The 25,500-nt window shown below is 32.6% G+C and overlaps 2 protein-coding genes and 1 long non-coding RNA gene across 7 annotated transcripts; 1 reads left to right on the forward strand and 2 right to left on the reverse strand.

Moving 5' to 3' along the window:
* The first annotated feature begins 437 nt into the window (after positions 1 to 437).
* LOC105168989 (glucan endo-1,3-beta-glucosidase 4) lies at positions 438 to 5,413 on the forward strand. Of its 4 annotated transcripts, none has more exons than XM_020696691.2 (5): positions 438 to 746; positions 2,361 to 2,645; positions 3,428 to 4,675; positions 4,866 to 4,893; positions 5,031 to 5,413. In XM_020696691.2, the coding sequence occupies exons 2-5, from the start codon at positions 2,582 to 2,584 to the stop codon at positions 5,188 to 5,190; spliced, it is 1,500 nt and encodes a 499-aa protein (XP_020552350.1). In that variant the 5' UTR covers positions 438 to 746; positions 2,361 to 2,581; the 3' UTR covers positions 5,191 to 5,413. The 4 variants fall into 4 exon arrangements, with proteins under 4 accessions (XP_020552350.1, XP_011087532.1, XP_088742089.1 ...); XM_011089230.3 differs by having other exon boundaries at positions 438 to 689; XM_088885963.1 differs by lacking the exon at positions 438 to 746 and adding an exon at positions 759 to 1,154.
* A 1,933-nt stretch (positions 5,414 to 7,346) lies between these two features.
* Positions 7,347 to 11,190, reverse strand: LOC105169009 (zinc finger protein WIP2). The gene is made up of 2 exons (XM_011089269.3): positions 10,444 to 11,190; positions 7,347 to 8,121 (listed from the first exon to the last, which is right to left on the reverse strand). Exons 1-2 carry the CDS (start codon positions 10,987 to 10,989, stop codon positions 7,606 to 7,608), a joined length of 1,062 nt encoding a protein of 353 aa, XP_011087571.1. The 5' UTR covers positions 10,990 to 11,190; the 3' UTR covers positions 7,347 to 7,605.
* Positions 11,191 to 18,533: 7,343 nt separating this feature from the next.
* On the reverse strand, positions 18,534 to 25,070 carry LOC105169019 (uncharacterized). 2 transcript variants are annotated; one of them, XR_848376.3, is made up of 3 exons: positions 24,116 to 24,714; positions 18,834 to 20,160; positions 18,534 to 18,752 (listed from the first exon to the last, which is right to left on the reverse strand). It is a non-coding gene; the product is annotated as an uncharacterized LOC105169019 (long non-coding RNA). The 2 variants fall into 2 exon arrangements; XR_016065765.1 differs by having other exon boundaries at positions 18,534 to 20,160; positions 24,116 to 25,070.
* Positions 25,071 to 25,500: the final 430 nt, after the last annotated feature.

Below are 25,500 nucleotides of genomic sequence, written 5' to 3' on the forward strand. Positions count from 1 at the left end.
ATTCCAGCAGAAATTCTTACTTTGGAACCAATAAATTTGGAAAAATTTAATTTAGCCAATAATATATTCTGCAAATTTATAGATTGGCTTCACATATTTCACCTAATTATATAAACAATCTCTAGTAAATAATATTACTATAATCAACACAAAGTTTTATATGATTTTAAAAATATAAGTTTTGTAATTTTCATAGTCTTATCCTTTAATTGATAATTAATAATTTTTTTTATAAATAATAGTTAATAAATTAATAATAATTCATCTCGATATATTAAATAATTTATTAATTTAATTAATATATTAATACTAATGATTAATGTGGAATAAAATGTGATAAATATCCGATTCGACTCAATGAGACAGAAGGAGCATTAATTTATTTCTTATAAAGGAGTCGGGCAAAAACAGACAGTCAATTACAAAAACAGCAAGTGACGTTGATTTGTCCACCCTGTCGCTCGAGACGTATCCCCCACCCCCACCCCACTCCGCGCCTGCCGCTTTGCGTTCCTTCTCCCCAGGCCCAGGACACTCTTCTTTCTCATCATTTCACATTCAAGCTCCTAGAAGCACTACAATTTTAGCTTTGAGTTTCTGCAGAAATATTAGAAAGAAGCTCACTTGAAGGTGCTATATGCGTCGTTGGAAGTGAGCCCATCTCTCGGTTTCTTTCCCTGCCTGTATACGTGAGTTTTTCCAATTCAAACCCTGTTAGTTTTGCTCTTTCATGCAGTTTGATGAAGGTTAGTTGGGGTTTTTGGTTTGGTGTTGCGTTGTTTCTTGCATTGGTGTGTGCTTGGTTTCTTTTAGTTTCAACTTGTGGAGAATGGTTTTTGTTGTGACCCTTGTGGAATTATTGCTAAAGATTGAGTTTTTCGCCTGATTGGAAAGGGTTTCTCTTAAGCAAAAAAGTGAGTTCTTGAATGTGTAGCTGAGTTCACGCGAACAAGTTGTCTTTCTATCAGCTTTTTCTTTCTTGGATTCTCTATTTGATTCTGTTTTTTTCTAGTGTTGTCACTTTCTTGTATCCCCAACTCGAGTGTGTACTTATTTCACGTGATTAATCACTTCTTAGGTCTTCTTTCTCTGGTGTTAAACTGTGAATCTTGGGAAGAAAATTTCTCGATTTGCCTAACACTTTTAGCACAAGGGTAATAAGTTATTTTAAGATTGTTTTGGTCTGCGGCACCTCTTGCTTTACTGATCTGCTCCTGTTCTTTTGCTTTTGGGTGTTCAATTTTATGCTTGGATAGTGTGGGATGTGGGCTTAGTGGAGTGAGCCTTACTCAAAATAGGTTTGACATAGATTTAAGTAGGGTTGAATATCTTTTGGGATTCTGTCATTTCCAAATGTACTTATTAAAAATGGTTTAGCTGATATAAGTTTTGGATTTTCAAGTCTGGTGGTGAAAAATTCGCAATATCAACTGCTTGCCTTGTAATCTCTGTAAGTATTATCAGTATCTTGGAGCAAACTTTGGTCACTGGTTTATGCCTACTGAATGTTTGATTAAAAAAAATTAGAAAGAATGTTTGATGCTGAGTTCAGTTGGCACCCCTCTTGTTTTCTACCATCTTTCTTTCACACCTTTTTTCCCCTGTTTTTCTTTCTTTCTTTTTTAAAACTCTGACGGGAGCATTTATGGCACCATTTTACAGCTCAATGAAGCTGGCTATGCCATATTGTTCAATCACATTTATTTTGTATTTGATTATGTTCACTGATTTAACTGGAAAACTTGGTTTATTTGCTTCCAGATCATGTGGGCTTTGTCGTTAGTGAAGTAAGTATTTTCCGTACTACTTGAAATAATCAAGAATTGAATTGTTTGTCATCTTCTACAATGATTATGATTATAATCATTTAAGATAATCTAAAAAATGGGAACCAATATACTCGTCTAATGTCTTAATTTTGAGTTTGAGTTGTTTCATAGTTCTGGATTATTGTGGAAAATCCACGTCGATCCTGGTTGGGTCATGTTCCTGAATGTGGGTAGACTACTAGCAAAAGACATTGCAGCAAACATTTTCTTTCTCATTTTAAGGTTTTGTATCAAAGAAGTTGTTGGTCATTTATTAATATGCTGTCTTATATGCATTTGGGACCACCTTTTTGTGGTCTATGATTGAAAATAGTGGCGCTATGTTTGGTTGTAAACCTTTAAATATCAATTAGATGCTTAGCTCTCTCTCTTACCAACCTCCTCCTGTACCTCCTTTCACACGCACTGCACATGCATGCCTAAAATCACTTTCTCACATGTGTGTGGGTGTGATGGATTGTCTGGATTTTGTATATGTGTTCTGGGTATGAAGGCCTTACAAGAAAATGGAGAACTTCAATTTTGATGCAGGTTTGCTCTGGTTTTTGCTTGTCGACAATATTCAGGGGCCACTTTAACACAAAATATTGAAGGCTGAAAACCTACTCCAAAATTCATTTACATATATTTTCTGGACAATAATTTATTGGTTTGTCCAGCAACAAGTTCAAATTAATAAAAAGTGCTCAGCGCTTTAGTAGAAGGGAAAAATACAGCCCTGTTGAAGATTGAAGCTAAATTCTTCATTGCTGATGACGCTCAAGATATGGCTTCAAGCTATCCTTTTAATTTGTGGAGTTTTCTTCAAGGCATCAGGTGAATCCCGCAGACCTTTTGCATGCTTTAATAGACCAATATGCTCAATAGTTTGGTCACCTTTCCTTAGATTTGACCAGATACCAGATTCTTGACTTCTTATCTTAGGAGCACAGTTCTTTTTGTTCATTATTTGAAGGGTTTTTAGTAGGAATAAAATTCAATTGAATCGTTTTTGTCTCCCATGCCCTGTTTGATTCTGTATATGAAGAGTTATTCTCACGCATGGCTTTCTGTTCAAATTTGGAGTAATCTGATAATAATACTGATATTCTGCTAATTTAATTCTAATTTTTCTTGTGCATTAACGGCCTCCTGAGAAGAACTTGTACCAAATTATCTGTACTAATACAGTGACCATTACAGATCATTTGCATCAACTATGTGTCAAAAGATTGGAAGAGCAATACAGCATTGTCTATCACGAATAAGGATATCTGACTTTGAAGCATTAAATTGATACTTTGCAAAATTGTGGCTTCCTAAGATTATGTGTTTCTTTTGATATGAAGTTGGATAATTATGTTAATGTTAAATGCTGTATATGGTGGATATTTTTTGTGTGCGGAAATTACATTATGAGATAGTCACACTCCAATAGGGTACGGAGCAAACATATGCTAACAATGAATCTAATAACATGATTCTACTACATACCTGGACGAGTTTCTTTCATCATGTGTTTTGAGTTAATAAGTTTCTTTTAGTTGCAAACAGATAATCAGAAAACTAGCTATTACTATTTTCTATATCATCATAATTATAATATACTCGCTGTGCAGGTGCATTTGTTGGGATAAATATTGGAACTGACGTCTCAAACCTACCTTCAGCTGTTGATATAGTTGGAATTCTTAAAGCTCAGCAAATAACTCATGTGCGTCTGTTCGACGCTGATGCCCACATGCTGAATGCTCTTTCAAACACAGGCATTGAAGTTATGGTTAGTGTTACAAATGAAGAAGTCCTAGGTATTGGAGAATTACCATCGACAGCAGCAGCCTGGGTTAATAAGAATGTTGCAGCTTATGTTCCCTCAACTAATATTACGGCAATTGCTGTAGGCAGTGAAGTTCTTACTTCGATTCCACATGCTGCACCTATTCTGGTTCCTGCCATGAACAACCTATATAAAGCCCTTCTTGCTTCAAATCTCAACTATCAAGTCAAAATTTCAACGCCACATTCAATGGACATAATTCCCCGGTCTTTTCCTCCCTCTACCGCCACCTTCAATGCAACATCCAACTCTACTATTTTCCAGATCCTTCAGTTCTTGAAAAACACAAAGTCCTATTACATGTTAAATGCTTATCCTTATTATGAATATGTTAAGAGCAACGGCATTTTTCCTCTCGAGTATGCTCTTTTCAAACCACTCCCCCCAGTTAAACAAATCGTCGATCCAAACACCCTGTTCCATTATAACAGTATGTTTGATGCTTTGGTGGATGCTGCTTATAACTCTATAGCTGCTCTCAACTTTTCAGGAATCCCTATTGTTGTTACTGAAACTGGTTGGCCGTCATTTGGCGGCTCCAAAGAACCTGATGCTACTGCAGAAAATGCAGAGACATACAATAGTAATTTGATAAGGCGTGTGTCTAATGATTCAGGCCCCCCTAGTCAGCCCACCATTCCCATCAACACATACATTTATGAACTGTTCAACGAAGACAAAAGGCCTGGGCCTGTCTCTGAGAGAAACTGGGGTGTACTTTTCACTAACGGCACTGCCGTCTACGACGTAAGTTTGAGTGATTCAGATAGTCTTGGTGCAAATTCTTCCACAGCTTTTTGTATCGCAAGACCAGGTGCAGATGAGAGCTCATTGCGAGATGGACTTAATTGGGCTTGTGGGCCTGGCCAAGCTAACTGCGCGGCCATTCAGAAAGGGCAGCCGTGCTACTCCCCTAATACAGTGCAAAATCATGCTTCTTATGCTTATAATGATTACTATCAGAAAATGCGCAGCTCTGGCGGGACTTGTGATTTTGGTGGCACAGCTTCGTTAACTACTGCCGACCCTAGTAAGTTTTAGACTCCATTCATCTTACTATCTTACATAGAGCTCAGAAGATATCTATTCTGGTAACAGGGTTATATGTTTTCTGCATTCACGAAACTACTTTATTTGTCATATCATGTATTCATATATTATTTTCAATGAAGATCTGCCACAAAGTTGTTAGTAATCACTTGTCCCTGTGTTCATTGCAGGCTATGGATCTTGTAGATTTATAGGAAGGTGAGACACACAACATTTATCCATTCCCTTAATAAGCTTGAGAACAAAAAAACGAACTCAAGAAAAGATGATAAATAACCTCTCCTTTCATTTGGTCGATGTGATCTCTAATATATTGATCTACATTTTGGCTGCAGTGGAAACTCGAGCATGGGGGGGCTGTTTCCACCTGCCGCACTTGGACCCATTGGCCCTTCTTCCGGTAGCTCAACGAGTATAGTCCTCCGTTTTGGTAGAGTAGTTGCAGTAGTTGCTCTTCTTGTTTTGCTTGATTTGAATTTGAGAAACATTTTGTAAAATACCTGGGAGTCAGGATCTGTCGGCCGTCCTCCTCCGGTAGCTCAAGGACTGTAGTTGGTAGAAGAGTTGTAGTAATTGCTGCTCTCTTTTTGCTTGATTTGAAATCGGGAAACATTTTGTAGCCTGACTAGAGACTGGAATTCTGACCTGTTGCATTAATTGTTTGAAACCATTCTCAGATTTGGACAAGGTTGCAAGAGAAATCGTGATTGTTTTAGAACTTTGTTTCACTTGTTTCATGAAGCCATTTTAAGATTTTAGCAGTATTTTGGAGAAGTCGTGTTCGTTTTCCTTTGTTATGTTAGTGTAATTTTAAGAACCTGGATATTTCCATGGATGCACATTATATAAATGTCCAATCTTAAGATGTTCTTTGTAACTAAAGGAATTAGAAAAAGGCATCAAATTTTGTCTAAGGGAAATATTGCAAATCTTTTGGGGAATAATATGTAAATTTTAATTGTTTGGTAGTAAAAATGTACCTTGGAGGGGTCTAGGTACAAATTTAAATGTTTTAGGGACTTAATTGCAAAATCAGAAATTTGAAATGAGACAACCAAATTCCAAACAAATAAAAAAAAAAAGAAAAAGAAAAAATGTTGATTATCACATTATGGTCCAGCCCATGGGCTATAATTGTGAACTCCACTGACAAATAGATTATTACATCCAATGAAAGAACCAACGCATCTTATGTGGGCTGAGGCTTCTGTAGCAAAAACTAATAATACAAAGAAAGAAATTTATGTTTGTTCGAATTTATTTATTTATTTTTTTTTTTGTGGCAAACTATTTAAAACGAAATATGCTTTCACATAATCAGCCAAAATTTCTTATGCGAATCAGATATAAAAGTACTTTAAATTAGGAATAAATTATACCATCTTAGCATAATATATAAATTAAATATTACGCTAATTAACATAACTTTAAACAAATTGTTTGACTAATGTATATGATGTATATGTCGGTGGAATCCATTTATTTACAAGGGTAAAAAAGTAATTTTTTTATATGCAAGCCACAGAATAAAATATACACCATACCACATTCTAAAACTCTCAGTACCACTATAAATACCCCATATATTAATTTTTAAATCAGGTGACTATTAATTGATTTGGCCACTCATTACACATTCTCTCAAAATTTCTCTTCTAGACTTAATTTTAGTAAATTGTTGTGTCGAGGGTAAAATTCTCGTTTCATCCTTTTATCAAAATCACAACCACAACAATATACAAAAGAAAATTTTCACAAAATACAATATCGTCTAATATTCTCTATTCATTTACGTGGTATATATATATATATATGTGTGTGTGTGTTATTTTTTTTGTTATATGTAATTAACTAGTGTGTATATATAATACAGTACACATCGATATATCATTTTACATATATGTAGAACTTTATGTTATAAGATGATATATATATATATATATGCAATAATATATTCAATCCATAAAGTGCTATTGATTTATTAACAATGAGTAGGTTTGTGCCTCATTTGATCATTTTAAGCATTTAGAGTGTATATATATAATTTATGTCATTTTAATTACAAATGGGTCTAAGATTAAGTAATAATTTATATGTATACAAATTTCTTCATTGAAGATCTGAAGTAAGTACATGATATTTTTATTAATAGATAAATATTAGTTCAGAGGATAGAAGAAATCATAATTTTCTAAAAAGTTTCCATATTCTTAACTTTTTATTAATATTACATATACATTTGAACGATACGTCTCCACAATAACATTTTTCTGAAGCCGAGGTCATCATTTTTTTGTCCGACATCACCAACTCATATCAATGAAAGCGATGGATTGTTATTTTTTGAAGAAATTAATTATAATAGATTATTAATATCAAATATCTATATCTAACAATTATATTCGAGAATTTTAATAATTCATGGGATCTATATATATATCAAAACCAAAAAGAAATAGTATTCAAGATTCCACCAAGGAATTAAAGTGGAAAAACAAAATACAAAAGCAATTAAATCAAACTTTATAATTACACTCTCAAAATTAAAAAATAATTGATATATGATTAATTAAGAGCCAAATTAATGTTAAACCCTTTAACATTAATTAACATAAACAACCACCATTGTACAATTGTAGAAAAAGATCATCTGCATGCTGGATCATTTATAATTCAATTGGAAATCTAATAATTATAATTAGATAAAAGAAGAAAAAAAAACTTTTTCTTCTCACACATTTATAACTCAAAACAAATTAACTTTCCACACACAAAATCCCAAAACAAAACCAAAAAAAAAAAAAAAAGAGGGAAAAGAAAAGATCAAACTCCTCCACTTAATTCCAACACCATGCAAGCACACACATATATATAAAAGAAAAAAAAGGAAAAAAAAAAAGAGACGGATGATCATGACATTGGAGACGGATTATCTTGATCATCATGATCACCATTGTGAAGATCAAAAATCTCAGAAGTCGATTCCTCCTCCTCCTCATCCTCCTCGTCCAGATGATCATGATTATAGTTATAAGTATCGTAATTGTTATGGGCGTGGTGTCGGTAGCCATGTCCATGGCCAAAGGCCTTAATGTGGTCTTTGAGGGACCTCTTGTGCTTGAAATCAGAGCCACAGAAGCAATACCAAATCTTGCCACAGTTCTTCTCATGGGTTCTCCAGTCGCCCTTGACGGCGAAGGGCTTGCCGCACTTCCTGCACATGAAGGGCTTGGCACCGTGCTTCCTCTTGTAGTGCGTCTGTAGGGTTCTGAAGTCTTTGAGGGGTCTGGCTCTCGGGTGCTCTATGTTGTGCTTACACCCCGCCGCGCAGCAGTAGCACGGCAGCCTCAGCATTGCTGTTGGCTGTGTGCCTCTCAGTGACTCCGGCCCTTTTCTGTATTGTGATCCATGCCCCCACATATGCATCTGCATCCATCCATCCATGCATACATTAATTAGGTAAAACACACACCTACTCCCACACACTTATATATACATGAAATTAAGCTGCAGGGATTCATTAATCAATTCATCTTGGATCGATGTAATTATTTATTTTCGGTTGGGGCGTAAGAGAATCCTAACGTTGAATATTTGAGCATATATACATATGCAAACTAAGAGGAGTTCTTGTTCAGATCAGATTTGATTTTACCGCATTGATTAGAATATATATATATATATATATATATTCATCAGTACTAACATTTACATGTAAAATATTGTATTTTGATCAGATAAAAAGTTCAATTTGGGGCTAGCTAAAAATTCTATGCAAAGGAAATAACCAAGTTTTGCACAATATTTGAGAAGTTCAATTGATGATAAAATATATAGATTGTTAGTATATGTAACATTTGAGATTTGATCAGAGTTGTTACTGAACTTTTAAATTAATTACCAATTGTTTCCACCAAGAGTTTTATTCTTTCCTAATTATATACATATTTTATCTTGATTCTTGCAGTTTAATAGACACACATTCAACTAATTATTTTTTATTAAAAAAATCATTTTAGAAGAGTCCATCTTTTGATTAAGATAAAATTTTAAAAAAACTTTGCCAAATTAAACTCATCCTGAAAAATATTGTTTGTTTAGGTTTTAGAAACTTTTTCCTTCATTGTTCTTTCGGTATGAAGATATACATGATTACTTTACTGAAAATGGTTTAAAGAAAACCAATCCTATTTTTAGTCCCAACATCCTATTTTCTCAAGCCCACGCTAGTTTTGAAATTTCAGTTCGAATTATCTATTTTAAATCATGTTGCATCTTTTATTTTATTCAATATATACACACAGTAGGTATACAAAGATCTTGCACCCAGATTCCGAGAAACATGACTTATTTAACGTTGGAGGAAAAGTACGTTGGCATAAACCATGCTTTCTTAAATTTAAATTCTCCAACTTAGTAATCCAAACACTACAGAATTCTATCACATTCTCCCACAATCTTAACCCAAAAAAATAAATAAAGTAAAACAAAAACGAAATGAATCCAAACATATCTTTTTGTCAGGAAACAAAATCAGTGTCTGCATGAGCAACAAACACAGGCAGAGGAGTGAAAGCGTGAATCCGTAACTCAATTAATGTCGCATATATAAATCATGACTTTATATTCACCAAAAAATGCAGCTAGCTGATACATGTATGTATATATCTATACATACAAAGAGTTGTACTTAATTGAATGTGTGTACATATGATAAAATTAAATAAAAAAACTGTAGATAGAAAGGCAAATAGCAGGCATTGGGGGTGCGTGTGTATGCAGTGCAGTGGGATCTTTACAATTTGCAGTTGAGTAAGTGATGAAAAAACATCTGAAAACAGCTACACCTTTGCAACTTGTCGGGGTTTTCATTTTCAACCCACATGCATTTGGCTCAGTAACAGTGTTTTGCACAGACTTTTAAGGTCTTCAACAGATTAAAGTTCAGTCCCCCCAATTGTCAAATTTATAAATTAAAGCCCCGAAGAAAAAATTTCATTTATATCCCAGAAAATTGAGAGTTTTTTAGTCATAAAATCTTGAAAAAGAAGCATATATACATATTTTTCAGGAATTGAGGCGGAATAATTAACCTAAATGGTTTTCACATTTTTGTTAGGAGCTGGTTGTGATTGACAAGAACAAGATGATGATGAGCAAAACATAGGAATGTGATTGACACTAAACATGCAGAGAAGTGACTGTTTAAATCTGAGACTCATCTTTTGTTTTTACTACCTACACATATCACTTGACTTGACAACATCATATGTAGTTATTGTTTAAGAAAATCTCACGACTTGACTTCCCCTAAAACAATATAAACAAAACGTCTTTTTTTTTTTTCATTTTTACATGAAATTAAGATATATATTAAATGTTTACCCAAAAATTTCACTAATTTTGTTTTCAATATGCAAAAAGGAACTAATTATTGCAAAACATTGATTCATGGGATTCATTATTCCAGAAATTAAAGATAATTTATTATATATATTGCTGGGAATTAAATTAACTATAACTAGCAAGGTCAATTATTCAAGATTTCCGTAATGAGTGAAACTATAAGCATATCCAAGAAAAAAAAAGATATAATTAACTAAATTGTACAAAAAATTGTTTTTTTTTTAGTAAAATTGTCTGTGCCTAGACAGGGGGTTTGGCGTTAAATTGCAGAAAAAATTGTGGAGAAGTGTGAAATATGAAAAGGTAGATAGGGTTAATTGTTGATGGAGAAATTATAATTACCTGGAGATTGTTGTATCTGTTGAAAGTCTTGGAACAAAGGTGACAAGAGAATTGAGTAGGTCCAATGAGGATTTGTGAAGGAGTGGGAATCCAGTACTGACCCATGTTGAATCTGTTCAAGGGCAGCCCTGAGAGTATATCCACACCTTCTTTCTCCACCATTGATTCTGATCCAGCAGCAGAAGCATAAGTAGAAACCCTTGATGAGGAGGAGGAGGAGGAGGGGTGGTGGTGCAGATCAGCAGAAGTAGGGGTGAGCGGAAGGCCTATTTGTAGGGCTATGCTAACATTCTCATCACTAGTACTGGTAGTAGAAGTGCATGAGGGGTGTTGGTGAATTAGGTGTAATTCTTTGGTGGTGAGAGTAAGGCTGAGGGTGTTGAGGAGAGGAAGGGGCTCCTTGGGAGGTGGCGGAGGAGGAGGAGGAGGAGGAGGGTTTGGTGGTGGGACTGATGAGTAGTGAGAGTGGAGTGGGATGAAGTTAAACCATCCAGCTGCTGCAGTGGAGAAATTATAGTGAGGAGGAGGAGGAGGAGGGTCTCTCATGATTAGGGATATCAGTGGAGGAGAGGATTCCTTTGATCTACAAGGTGATGATGGATGATGATGATGACGATGCCCTCTCTCTATTTCATTTTACTCTTTCCTTCATTACATTATTAATGTTAGCTACCTCTCTCTCACACACACACTTGTGGTCATGACCTTGTTTCTTCTGTCTCTCAATATATATACACACACACAAGAGAGAGAGAGAGAGAGAGAGAGAGAGAGAGAGAGGGTTATGAATGATGGTGAAAGAACAAAATTCTCTTTAGGAATTTGGAAATTCAAGACATTCTGGTACAGGCCAGGAGGTGATGAGACTAAAATTATGTGCAACTTATAATTAAGTCTAATTTAGTGTTTTTTTTTATTACTAAATATAATAATTTTCAAGACTTACATTAGTTTTTCAAACAATATTTACTATACCACTTCGTTTTAAAAAAAAGTAATAAAATGTGCAGATTATCATATCATAACATTAAAAACAAAGTACGAAACATATATACATAATTTCAGTACATATATAAATATTAATCATTTGCAATTAATAATGAAAAAACAAGCTAAAATTAAGAAAAGAAAAAAGAATAAAATCCCACATGCTATTATTATATTGGGACAGATTTTAAACCTAAAATCTTATGTTTGGAAGAATTCTGAGACATCCCTAACACAAAACCTCTTTTTTTGTTCCTGAATTTTTTTTTTTTGCAGTAAATAATTAGCCATTTTTCCTAAAGTGTGTAATAAAAGATCGTTTATCCCTATGTGTTAAAAAAATAATATCTTTTTGCTTATTATTTCACTTGTTATTTGTCACTATTAATTACTTTTCCACAAAAAATCATAAATTTTATTCCGATTAGTATTTCATATTCATATTTTTTAAAAATATTATAAAAATATATTTTATTTAATAATCCTCCCACTAAGTAATATAATTAGGGATTCATACGCAATAATTAAACTTGCATGATTGCAAAAAATAATTAATTTATTAATTAATTAAATTATAATATGTGAAAAAATAATATAATTAGATGATATAGCACATAAAATATAGAAAACTGAAAATATTAAATATGTGAAAGTGCAAATTTAATTATTCTTAAAATTTAAATTATTTGAAAATTCCTATTTCAACTTCAAATATACAATTTTTAAAAGTAAATTTACAAACGGTAAAGTCGAGCAATTAAGATTATTATAACAAGGGTAAATTAATCAAAAATAAAGTTTGATCTATTTACAGAAAAGCTAAAGTGGCTAAAAGCACCCTCAAGGTGCTTCTAACGTTTGGCATAAAAGTCATTTTTTTAGTCTTTTCAAAAACAGAAATTTGTATCTCAAATACTTCAAAAGACGCTTTTTTGAAACGCTGGCAAACACTCCCTACCACTACTCTTTCTACTTTAACTTCCTATTTGAGTTTCATTCATCAATTACATCTTTACTTAGACGACCACTGATCCCAAATAAATAATAAAATATATATAGAGAAAATTTTCTCTATAAATACAAAATATTAGCAACTATTTTTTTAAAAAAAAATAAACATATGATGAGTGTGTATATATACGTATGTGTTTTAACTAATTAATTAATTATTTGATCAGGGAGTTAGGTCTATATACAAGTATTTCAAGTGTTGAACATCAATCTCATCCAGCATTGTTTTGGAGAACGTGTAGAGAGAGTATTGGTTCATGTGTAGAACATCAATCACACATATATATATATATATATATATATATTAATCTGGGATTTAACTATTGTTAAGGTTGGAATAATCAAACATTAGTCAAAAGTCAATTTCCCATGATCAGAGGATTTCTCATCAATTCATAAACTCTTCCCCATGCTCCACTACATTCCCTTTCTTTTTTATTTTTTATTTAATTTTTCAGAAAATTAATTAATTATATGTATATTTCCCCTTTTTTAAATATGGAGTGGCAAATAAAGAGACAAATTCAAATGGAAAATAATTAGGGTTGAGAGTAACAAGTCAACAACTCATCACCCCAATGTCTCCATCTCCCTCCACTTCATTTAATCAATTCACAACTACAATTTTCGAAGCCATCAAATTAAGCTAAAATCCATATTAATTAATTTTTCTATTTTTTATAACAGAGTGTATATTATCATTTTATATACTTTAAAGAGTAAACAAGAAATTTTGATCGGACTCCAATTGAAGTGAACAATACCTTACTAATTAGGGTGTTCGATTGTGATAAATAAGTGTACGTCACATCAATATTCGAAACTCTGATGTGCCATGTGGCTAAAATTGAACTTTTCTAAATATTACCAAAAGTAATAAAAAATAACATATTAACGATCACAAAATATTAAGTAATAATTTTAAAATATTATTACTAAAAGTATATATGTAATAATTATTGTGATGACAAAATACTCTTATCGTTCATTAAGTAAAAAGTTGATAATAAGTATACTTAATTATCACTTAATTCATAATAGGATCATAAAATCTAATTAACCTTTACCGACTTAAATTACAGCATAAGATATTTATAAATTAATTGATTAAAATTGGATGTGTCCTCAGTCTGATAAAATCATAGTATTGGAAGGGCTGTGGCATTGAGTGGAATGTGATATACGTAGGTAGTGTCGGGGATTGATGGGCAGAGAGAATGGGACATTAATTAATATTTACATATATGCAACAATTAATTAATGCATCATCTCATCACAATTTTGGCTTCTTCCTAATTCATTTATGACTATGGAATATATAGTGCATGCAATTCTACCAATTCTATATTACTAGTGATCGTGGCACGTTATTTTTTTATGTACATATATATAATAAATTAATATATTTATAGGTAGTACTATCAATTATACGGTCGAACAAATTAATATGAAAATTTAAAGTTTTTATCATATCAGTTAATCAATATTTTTTATGATTGAAGCATTTTCATAATTGCGATCTGGTAATTATTTCTCGAATTTTTTTTTTACCCAGATCAGATTTGACCAAATCCAATCAATTACACAGCAAGCGTGATACACTTATTATATAATTGATCAATCTTTCTGTATAGCAATTACATAGTTATAAATATGTTACATTAATTTTATAATTGATTCATATCTCATCAAATTTGATTTGAATTATGAATTTTGCTGTTTTCCAGACCACTCAATTTTGAGTTTCGCCCATGCGCAAATAGTATAGATATTTTAAAGAAGTAAATTGATGGCAAGCACAATTTTTAAGCAATGGTGGAACCCAATCCAAGTAATTGGAGGATATATGTTTATATATATGTTTGAGTGGACTTGATAGGACATCCTAGTACATAATTCAGAATCCCAACGTTGTACCTATATATATATACAATTTTGAATGAGGACCTATACTCTAACTAGGTAGACCATTTTTGGTATTGCACGTAGAATAGTACTGCTAATTTTATATTTATACTAATTTTTACATCATGTTATTCTTATGTACATATAATGAATAAATTTTTAAAAATAATATTATAAAAAATTATAAATATATAAATTAATATATTATATTAAAAATAAAAATGAAAGAAAGAAAGAAAGAAAAACTAATTTGTCAAATAATGTAAAGTTTAAAAAATTAAATAAATTCGTTGTGTTATCAATTGAAGGACATTTTGAATTTACAAAAAATTAGTGGGTCGGTGTCATTAATCGCCGTTTGTGAGTATGAAATATCTTTTCTTTTTGTATGATATAAATTAAACACTTGAATTAATCATTTTAACTAATTAAATTTTGTACGCAGAAATACAATTTTCAGATTACTCACAAAATAAATATATATATAATATATACACACATACATACACATCGTGAATTTGAATTTGAAAAGAGTGGTGTGTGTATATATATATATATATATGTATAGTGGCGAAATTGGTGAAATTATCGGAGTTTGAACATTATTAAATAATTGCATTTAGATTTGAGCTTAAGTTAATTCTCATGGGAAGCAACAAAGGAGAGTTTGTAATAATTTATAACAGTACTTACACCACATAAAAGACAATGGAAATTGCAATCTCATTTATTATCTTCCCATGTTCTGAAATTCGGACATCAAATATTTGAGGTTTTTTTTTTTTGTTTCTCCAGATGAGATTTAATTTCAACAAACAAGAACATATAATATTAGTGGTCGTGACGTTCAGATTTCACAGTACAAAAGTTGTGATTTCGAATTCCTTAGATATAAGTACTTAATTTCATCTACTATTAATAATAACATACTATATTTTTATTTATTTTGAATTTGATTGTTGATTTAAAAATATTAAGCTTTTAAACAATAATAATAATAATAACTTACAATATAAGTGGTAGCATATTAAGTGATAATTCCAAACTATTATCAAAGATATATACTAAAGTAACAATAATTTTAATTTGATCACAATATAGTTATTGGTGATAAGAATTGCGCATAAAATTATCAGTACATAATTAAGTCAGTGATGCATTTCACAAAAAGAGAAATTGAATTTTTCTCAACTCACACAACAACAACAAAAAAGAAATTGAATTGTTTTAATTCAGTGACAAATCTATACTATTTACCACGATCAAATAAAATTAATACGAAAACTTAAACTTTGAGATCTCGATTAATCAATATTTTCATGATTTTTAGCTGTGGTTAACGTTTTGACCTCAATAGGTGGCTGGTTTATACTTAGAAAAAGCAATAAATCAGATGAAGAACTGAACTGAATTAAAACTCTTGTTTGACCTTTATACTTTATTGCAATTAAGTCGTCGAAATTGGCAATAATTATTAATGTAAGAATTTTGAAGGATTTAGGTGGTCAATAATATTATTTAATGATATTTTGGTAATTGCAACTATTAATTAAGACTAATATATATATATTATTGGCAGGGGAAAAATAAAAAAACAAAGTGGAACTTGAAAAACAGTGTCAATGCTTTGACTGGCAGTCGTGATATGGACGTTTCCAAGAATGCACGAGTGTGTGTTGTGTGTGTTTTTCTATGCATTTAAACTATGTCCAAAGTCTCCAGATTTACATAAATTCGAGGATGCTGATGATCTCGATCCAAACCCTCCAATTTTAGGAATTCTAGATCATCACTTCATTTCCCACTTTACCCCCCCATTATTAATGAACAAAACTCAGATTATAATAATTATTATTAATTATATGTATTAACTTGTGATGATAATCTTTGTTATTTCATATTAATTAATGGTTTTTGTCAATTTATTAGTAATGAAAAAACTTGTGCATAAATTGTTACTATATATTAATAATTAATAACAAAACATTATCCACGTCGTTCATGATTTTTGGCACATGTATAATTAATAGCAATTCAAGATTAATAGTAAATGTAATTGTCGTTTTAATTTAATTATTACTAAATCTTAAATCATCTGATGATAATCCTCTTGAAAATCTCTCCCAGTCCTCATCCTTCAAGCTGTGTGGCGAAGCCAGAAATTTGGCCTAGTCTTATCAAGATTTAATTAATTAGTTTGATAAATAAAAATATTAAATTCATGGAACAAATATATTACTATAATAATCGTTGAAATTAAGTACGTACAATGAAATTAGCTTTAGAGATGAATTTTTCCGTCTATGATACTCTTTTTTCTTCTACTGACGATGGGTAGGTTGAAATTTATAATTTTTTATCAGTTTCTTAATAATAAGTTTATCCATTGATTTCTTGAAAACCAAAACTTGCATTTATATAATCATTTTAAAAAATAAAAAATCATGATTAATTTTTATATCTAAGCTTATTTATTTGTCCTGCAAATTCTAAAATGATCCTAAAATCCAAAAGTTTTAATAAAAAGTGTTTATGTAATTAGACTTATCCAATCATCCATAACGAGTGTCAATGTATTTTTTCCTTAAGAAGTAATATTAAATATATTAGGTAAATTATAAAAGAGCTCTATGAGGTTTGTTATAGTTATAAATATTCTTTCATTATTTAAAAAATTATAAATACCTCTAAATTAACGGCTTTCTAACAAACACCCCCTATAATGAGCTATATTTATTAGACGGTCATTAATTTCTAAAAGTATTTGTAATTTTTCAGACTGTGAGAAAAAATTTATAAATTGTAATTATGATAAGTAAAAAAAAAAAAAAAAACTCCTAGTAATTTGCAAATATATTATTCAAACTCATCTTGCCAAAGCTAACAAAACCAAGATCAAAATAACTGCAAAAACAAGCTTTTATCGCATTCCTTCTCTCCAGTTCCTATCTAAATTATTCACTACATATATATATGCTGCATTAATTCAAACAGGAAAACTCCTAAACTGATTCCATGTTGCAGGAAATTAGCATGCAATTGGTGAAAGGAGAGGTGGGCAAGACTCATCAGTTTTCAGAATAGATGGGGACTTATGATCAGGACTCCACAAAATACCCTTTTCTTTTCTGATCATCATCATCAATCATGATGCTTACAGATTCTAAAATGAACATTGTACTACTATACCAATGTATAAAGACACAGTCCAAACCCTTTTTTTTTTTAAAAAAAAAGGGTATTTTTGGAGAAAGAAAAAAAAATATTTATATTGCAATGATTAGAAGTAACTGTTGAGATAGAAAGATGATGTCATCCAGACTTTATTGGCATTTGCTACTTTGCCTACTGCTGCCTGCATGATAGTGATATATGCCTCCTCCTCTACCATTTCTACCCTTCTCTACCCCCCACCCCCCCCAACCCACAGTGCACATATAGTGTGCTTGTATGTATATATATGCTTGTATATATAACCACTGGTTTTTTCTCCATATATCCCTGTCCATGAGTTATGTATCTACAGTATTTGGAACCATTCCAAATGAAGTACACATGAAGAACTATTGGTACTGTTCTAATTTAGAAGTATTTGGTGATTTCTACCACCAATCCATTTAGTTTGTTAATTTAGATAGAATATTGTTATACTCATAATACAATTTTAAATTCTTATCAAGACATTCTGGTTTTTGGGTGATTTTCATATGATTAAAGCTTAATTCTTTACAATAATAAATCGGCTATAAAGACCAGCACAAAGTACAGGCACAATCCTCCCTTATAGGTATGTAGAGTGTGTCGCTACTTTCCTAATTTGTAATGAAAAAATAAAAAATTAAAATCTTGATGATTTCTGTACATTCATATTTCTTCCTGCAACATATATATGCTGTTTTTCATGAAAACAGATGTTAAACATAGATACTTAAGACTGTCAACATACATACATACAGAGAAAATAAATTTGTAACTATAAAATTACAGAAAACAAATAATTTAATAGTAATTTAGGTCGAAGTCAAATGTAACTGAAATCATACTTTTCATCAGGGATTGACTGACTGAAGTTGTAAATTTTCATTATAGTTGTCGGCATGTAAAATGTACTGTACTGTGTGTAATTATGTTCCATCAGGTTCTCACAGTTGCATCTACCTCAACTAGTTTAACATTAGCTGTAAACATTTCTCAGAACTCATAAATCAATCCATAATTTGGATCTGCAAAATCAATACTCAAGATTCTGCAAGAATCATACAGTACTTGCACTGATGATTCTTCAGGTAGTTGCAAGCAACAGTCCAACATTTACAGTAATTTCTTGTGAGGAAATAAAAATTAATTAAAAAGGACCTTGTTAAATTTCACAAATCTGGATATTTAATGTGTAAAGCCTGAAACACCTGTGACGACGACCAATCACAAGTAAGTTAATGAACATTTCATTACACTATAATAATAATCAGAGAATCCACAAGAGAAACCTGCAGTTTCTGTGCATTTTTCTGGAATGTAATGATCACTCCATGCCCTGAAGTCATCCAGTGGCAATAACGAAAACTTAGAGAAAGTTTTTTTTCTTTCTTTCCTGCACCAAAATAAGGGCATGTGAGATGGACCAGACCACATTAATCTTCCCCATATTTGGTTAAAGTCCCTGCCTCAATCCTGCAACCTCATATGCTACAGTTATTGCCTTCTTTTGGACAAACAATCTACAAAATTTGGTGTGAAAGGTACAGGTTGCCTTTACAATGTGAATGGAAATCACCAGAAGCGATAACCATGCACAATTTAAGGCACCAATCTAACACAGCCCCACTCATTAAAATGCAAATATTCTGTGGATTATGTGTTCATTCAGATCCGAATTGCGAGAGTTTATTTTGTTTAAGTGAACAAAAAGAAGGGTACTTATAAAGTCACTGACATCATGTAGGAGACATGTGATGAGTGCAAGGGAAGATGGAAGATGAAAGATGAAACTGTTTTATTTGGACAGAACCACACTCTAGATGACACCACTTTCTGAGAAAAGAAAAAAGACAAAAACGAAAGGGGTCGGCAACTGCAGTCTCAATAAAACGAGCAACCCCGTTAAAGGGTTATCACAAAGTGAGTGAGGCAGAAAATAGACCACTCAATGAGCATGGGTACGATGCTGAAAACGATGGCTTCCACGAGCTTCGAGGTCATTTGAGCATTTTGTGGGTAGCCAAGAGCCACCAGCAAATTGAAACCAAGCAAAGAGTACATCATGGCAAGAATAGATGATATGGTGGATCTCTATGGAATATGGATCTGCTCGCATGTTGTATCCATCACACTTCATGAACAGTCCTAAAGTAGTATTTCTATCTTTCTGTGGTACTTAATGGAACAAGTGTGTCCAAATCACTTGCCTTCCCATGAAGCTGATCTACTTGAAACAAACACCCAGTGGATTAAGGTCTGGAGCTAAAGGCAAGGTGCAATAAGTTCTACTTTGTTTGCCATTCGACACGTTGAGTTGGCCCAGTAAAGATAATCCCGGAAATCTTGCAAGAAATGGACATTGCCTGAAAGAGATTACTTGGTTCTTGAAGCTCATGAGGCAAGACTCCAATAACAAATGCTAAAAAACAAGCTATCCCACTCTTAGCCAACTTGGCAGGTCATGATAAGGGAAACCATTAAAACCATTTTGAACCCAAAAAGGTACAGGGTACCTAACTTTACAAAGGTGCGCATGTGGTCTGGTTTCCTTAATGGTGAGATACATGGGAAGGAAACATCGAGTATTTCATCATACAACCATCACCAGTTAACCATCTGCAACAATTGGGGAAGCAAATAAATTAAGATAATCATACAAACAAACTGGAGAAATTTTGATGAATGAATTCAACAATAGTCCTCAAGAGATCAATCTCTTTTTGTCTGAATTTTGTTAAATCCCAAAACTTTTCAATGTGAATTTAAAGTACCTCAAACTTCCTAAGACAACGAGTTGACTCAAATAGCTGGAAGGGTTCTTCAAAAATTTCATGGCAAAAATGACATGAGAACTATTTAAATGGTGAGATACACGGGAAGGAAACATTGAGTATTTCATCATACAACCATCACCAAGCATGTCTAGAAACTGTAACAAGAGAATTAGAATTTTATGCTTACAAAGACCAAACTGACTCAAGTTATGTGCAATAAACATCAAGCATAATCAAAGAATGCCCCAGGGGGCGGCGGGGGTCTGTAACAATTGGGGAAGCAAATATATTTAAGAAATCAATACAAACAAACTTGGAGAAATTTTGATAAATGAATTCAACAATAGTCCTCAAGAGATCAATCTCTTTTTGTTTGAATTTTGTGAAATCTCAAAAATTTTCAACATGAAATTAAAGTAACTCAAATTTCCTAAGACAACCAATTGACTCAATGATCTGGAAGGGTTCTTCAAAAATTTCATGGCAAAAATCACATAAGAACTATTTAAATGGCAAAATTAGTGGAATGATATGTCACCATAGTTTTGAACTCTCTTTGTAGCTCTCTCTTTCTCATAGAATTATATCCTACTGCTACATCGATCGATGTAACCAAACCAAAGGAAAAACCTAAATATCTGAGTTGATTTCTGATTCTATTATTCTTTATAAGATGTTGGGATCTCTCTGAATTTTGAATATCAGCTAGTGTAGTTTAATAGCAATCATCAGAATTATCTAGAGTATGTCAGCATAATAAAAAAAATAACAATCAATCTCCATAATGGATCTTTAGGTACTGAATGGTTCTAAGAGCTTAATGAAAAAGTTTATTAGTTTCTCAGCTCCTCTGTTTGACCAAGCCATCCACCAATAAAAGAAAAAACTGGAAAGAAACATATTGTATTAACATGCAGTATTATGTATAACCAAGATATACAACAAAGTTTGAGTCATCGGAGCATCTTTTATCCAGACATGTACATGATAACCCATGTTGGCAGACAATTCTCAACTGTGTGCATGTGTCAGAAACTAAGATAAGGTCAATTCAAAATTTACAAGCACCCATACACACACACGCACAACCAGCATCTTGCATTTAGCAAATTCATGTATCCAGAAGACATATTGACCACAGTGAGCCACTCAGTGGCTCTAGATTTTAATCAAAGCATTAGGTTTTGTCCTAGACTCCTATAAGAAAAGTCCAACTTATCCTAATAAACAAAGCACCACTCAAACTTAAAGAAATGTAGGGATGCAAATCAGAAAGGCCTACAAATTCCATTGGAGTCAACCATACAGAAAATACTCCTAGTTTAAGAAATGAATGTTTGTGGCCTTTGACTGGTATTTAAAAGACTTAAGATTCCTGAGATATTCTATTTTCCATGTGACTTCAAGTTTGAAATGGAAGAAAATCAAGAGATGGTAAAAAACAAAAGGAAAGAAAGGAAGATGAACTCACATGCAAGAGGAACAGACATTTCTAAGGATTCTTCAGTATGAGAGATTGCTCCTAAACCATAACAATTTTATGCGTGCTTGAGTGCAGAAAAAGAGATGAGCCATTGGATTAAATTTGGAATGACATGAAGGGTCCACTAGGATTTAACCAAGAAACAAAGGGAGGAAGTGATAAAGAAATTTTTACTACATTATCCTAAAAAATGGCCATCCTTTTAAGTAAGTACTTTCTAAGTTCCAAGTGTCGATAAAAGAGAGTCTGAACCTTGACATCAGAAGGTATGTTCAGCTTCCTACTGCTATTTAATTTGGACAACAGTGTTGGCTAATATACAAGAAACCACCATCTGGATTAATTTACTTCAGTTCTGCCCTCATTATTGTTATTATTCAGTTTATGAGATAATGCAAGTTCAATTGTTTCTCATGTTGATGAATCCACTATGTTTGGTTTCATTTTTAATTTGTTTTGGTGTGTTCTGTGGAGATAGAGAGAGAAAAACAAAGATACATAACTATGTGTTAGAAATAAGGTTTATGTATGGATTTGTTTTTGGAGATAATATAAAATAAATATGGTATGTTTTATGTTGTTTAGTGGAAGATAAAAACTACTATTCATTGTCAAATAATGTCTCTTTTATATATATTTATATATATGTATGAGTATGTATATAATTTTTTTAGTTGTAGAGCCTATAATTAGTGTAAACTTATTTTGACCAAAAACAAATGAAGCACTGTTTCAAAACACCACCAAAACTTCCAAAACAAATCAAGGCAAATATTTACCATGTTTTGGCCCATCTCGAAAATGGCAAAAATGAAACCAAACACTATGATTGTTTTTCTGTATACCCAAACTCTAAGCCATGGATTGAGGCACCAAAAGTTCTAATTTTGTTTCAGCAAGTTTCTGAAACCGTCCATAGGAGTCTCCTTCCTCCCTCAGCAGATTTAATGTATTCCCCGCAGAAAATATATATAACAGAATAAAAGCAAATTGTCGGAACACACGTAAATGCCTCAGCCCCTCCTTTTGTCACCCTAAAAAGGAGTAGCAATGAAAGCCCCCAATATTTAATAACAGAGCAAAAGAAGATTGCAAATTTCCAGTAGAAGAGTGAAAGGTCAAATCTCTAAAGATGCAGAACTGATATGCCTAGTGGAAAATATGTTTAGGATATGTCAGCAAGAAAAGTGAAATGTAGAAGCCAGGAAGCAAAATTGTCAAGAGATAAAAGAAACACAAAGAAGTCTTCAAGGTTCTAAGTTTGAGATTGGGAGGCAACTGAAATATTCAAACATGTTGAATCTTCCTTAGAAAATCAAAACACTTTGAAGACAGGAATATAGAATGGTATAAAACTTTCTAGAGCGATAAAACACCAGAGACCATTTAATGGCCTTTTGACAGAGATATGCTAACATTCTACGAGCATTGTTGCGAAATGTTACTTCTATTACAAGCACACTGGTGCAGGTTTTAATTCTAAGGTCTATGATTAACATTTCCTGGATACCAGTTGAACTTAGAGTGTATAATATATCTGAAAAATGGTCAAATATCTACACATGTGAAAGAACATAACTCTAATACACTTCAAGAATACGGCATAGTGAAGATGCTGGGCATCCAAGACCTTAAGGATTTCAATATAAAACATGTGAAGAGAAAAAAGTCTTAAGGCAGAAAGATGACATGACGTGCAATTAAATGAAACATTTGGTAAACGAATTGGAGTTTGTTTTCCACTCATCAAACTGGTTATAACGGGTGATCCTTCAAGAATAAGATCTTCAGCTAAAGATAATAACATGAATAAGCTCTCGGTCTAGAAAATTAAGGATAGGCCAACGTCAGGAAATTTGACTATTTCCTTAGAAAACCAACAGGATGATAGCAACTGGCACTTCTTGTGAGGAAAAAAACATTCAATTTCATTTTGGAGTGGCATTTAGACAGAATAAGGATTTACAACGCCAATGAGAAAGGAACCGAGAAACCCTTTCACAAAAATCACAAGATTTATAACTTAAATAGTCGAAACAAGAACAAGAGCTACTACTCAGTGGCAAATAAATATGGAAGGCGTTTAACAACAGATAATAGAACATTAAACCAACTCATGCACTTGGAAACAATAAACAGGACAAAAACAACCAAATTAACCTGCAACAATCACAGAATTACTCCACTAATTCTAAACAACCATGAGGATATGATGATGAGTAGTTAAAAAGCATGTCCAGAAAGCCGGTCATAAGCATACGATCACGAATGCCATCTATTTGATCAAAGTACTGAATGTAGGAGAGGAAATTACCTCATTTCATACAGAAAAATTCAAGCTATAGCATTGTCGTCTGCCAATGAAATGCCTCGCCATCGTTCTTGGGATTGGAGGGATTCAGGCGCATCAAAGAGAGGGAATAGGGAATACCCAATACGTAGTATGAACTTGAAATATCAATTTTTGCTCATATATCATATTTATATTGGTGTTCGTTGAGTACCGTAAATTTCTTCAAGCTATAAGTGTACTAAAGTTTGGATGAATTTGAAGATATCTAAAATTTTAATTCCAATGTTAGAAAACGTTAATACTTACATACAAATGATCGTAAATTCTAAATAAAACTTTGGTTTTTCTTCGTTTTCTTCTTCCGATTTTGACTATTGGAAGATCTATGAAGCTACTAATAATGATTTATTTATTTCAATAGTAGTTATTATTGATTAGTTATAAAATTTTGCTATATTTCAAGTGGTAGAACCCTAAAACAACTATCATTTGTTGGCAATACATGTATACCACCTAAACTACCCTCAATTGTACTTATTTTTCCCTACAGCCGTGTCTAAAATTGATGTTGCTCCTATTGAGCGCGTCAAACATTTGGTCAAGGCTAGTAGGCTGTCTAAACTTTAAAAAGGGGCTGGTGGCTGGTGTGTTTGATGGTTATGATAAGCTGCAAGTGATTGTTTTCGGAAAGAAATATGAATCTAATGACAATGCAGCTGAGTATCTTGAGTTTAAGATACTAGAATTAAGGCATATATTACTGATGCAAACGACTTTGTTGGCCTCTTGGTCAAAATTCTTGAGCACAAGACATGTCGTGTCGTAGCCGTTTTTCCCACATCAGATCCTCCCATGAAGAGTACTATTTCCATGTAGGGAGGAGATGGTGTTGTGTCGTGTGCCAGATAATATCACGGCATGTTTATCTTAATTGTCGTTCTTGTTTGCTGATGAATCGCTGAGACTGATATTCTCATAATTTATGTGGTAATAAACTTTTGTGACGCCACGCTCCCTTGTAGCAAATTTTGTGTTCAAAATTAATTTTTAATTTAATGAGACTTAAATCCATAATACAAGTGATAGTAATGGACCACTTGATCGTCGGGCAGACTGACAAAGAATGTAAGCAGTGGCAGTCAAAAAAGAAAATGAATTCCTTGCTTGCAACAAGGTGTTGGAGCGGTCCCATTGGTGTGATTGCGCCATCTTTTGAGTTCCCTATGCGGCTTTTCCTCGAACACTTTTGGGACAAATTCATTGAATAGAGATGGACACAATCAACAAGAAGATAGGGCCTCCTCTTGTTCCTGTTGCTGCTTTCCTAGCTTAGCTTCCTATTTATATTGACCACCTCACTCCTCCCATTATTCACTACCCTTTCTCACCCAAAAACTTAATTAATT

This window comes from Sesamum indicum, linkage group LG1, assembly GCF_026168435.1.
Source record: "Sesamum indicum cultivar Baizhima isolate 11 linkage group LG1, ASM2616843v1, whole genome shotgun sequence".
Lineage (NCBI taxonomy): Eukaryota > Viridiplantae > Streptophyta > Magnoliopsida > Lamiales > Pedaliaceae > Sesamum > Sesamum indicum.

Bases quoted from the DNA above. Each gene is read 5' to 3' on its own strand.
- LOC105168989 (XM_020696691.2), top strand. From the start codon at position 2,582: ATGACGCTCAAGATATGGCTTCAAGCTATCCTTTTAATTTGTGGAGTT. The intron at 4,676-4,865 runs GTAAGTTTTAGA...TGTTCATTGCAG, and splicing joins GTTAACTACTGCCGACCCTA to GCTATGGATCTTGTAGATTT. The intron at 4,894-5,030 runs GTGAGACACACA...TTTTGGCTGCAG, and splicing joins TCTTGTAGATTTATAGGAAG to TGGAAACTCGAGCATGGGGG.
- LOC105169009 (XM_011089269.3), bottom strand. From the start codon at position 10,989: ATGAGAGACCCTCCTCCTCCTCCTCCTCACTATAATTTCTCCACTGCA. The intron at 8,122-10,443 runs GTAATTATAATT...GGATGGATGCAG, and splicing joins ACAGATACAACAATCTCCAG to ATGCATATGTGGGGGCATGG.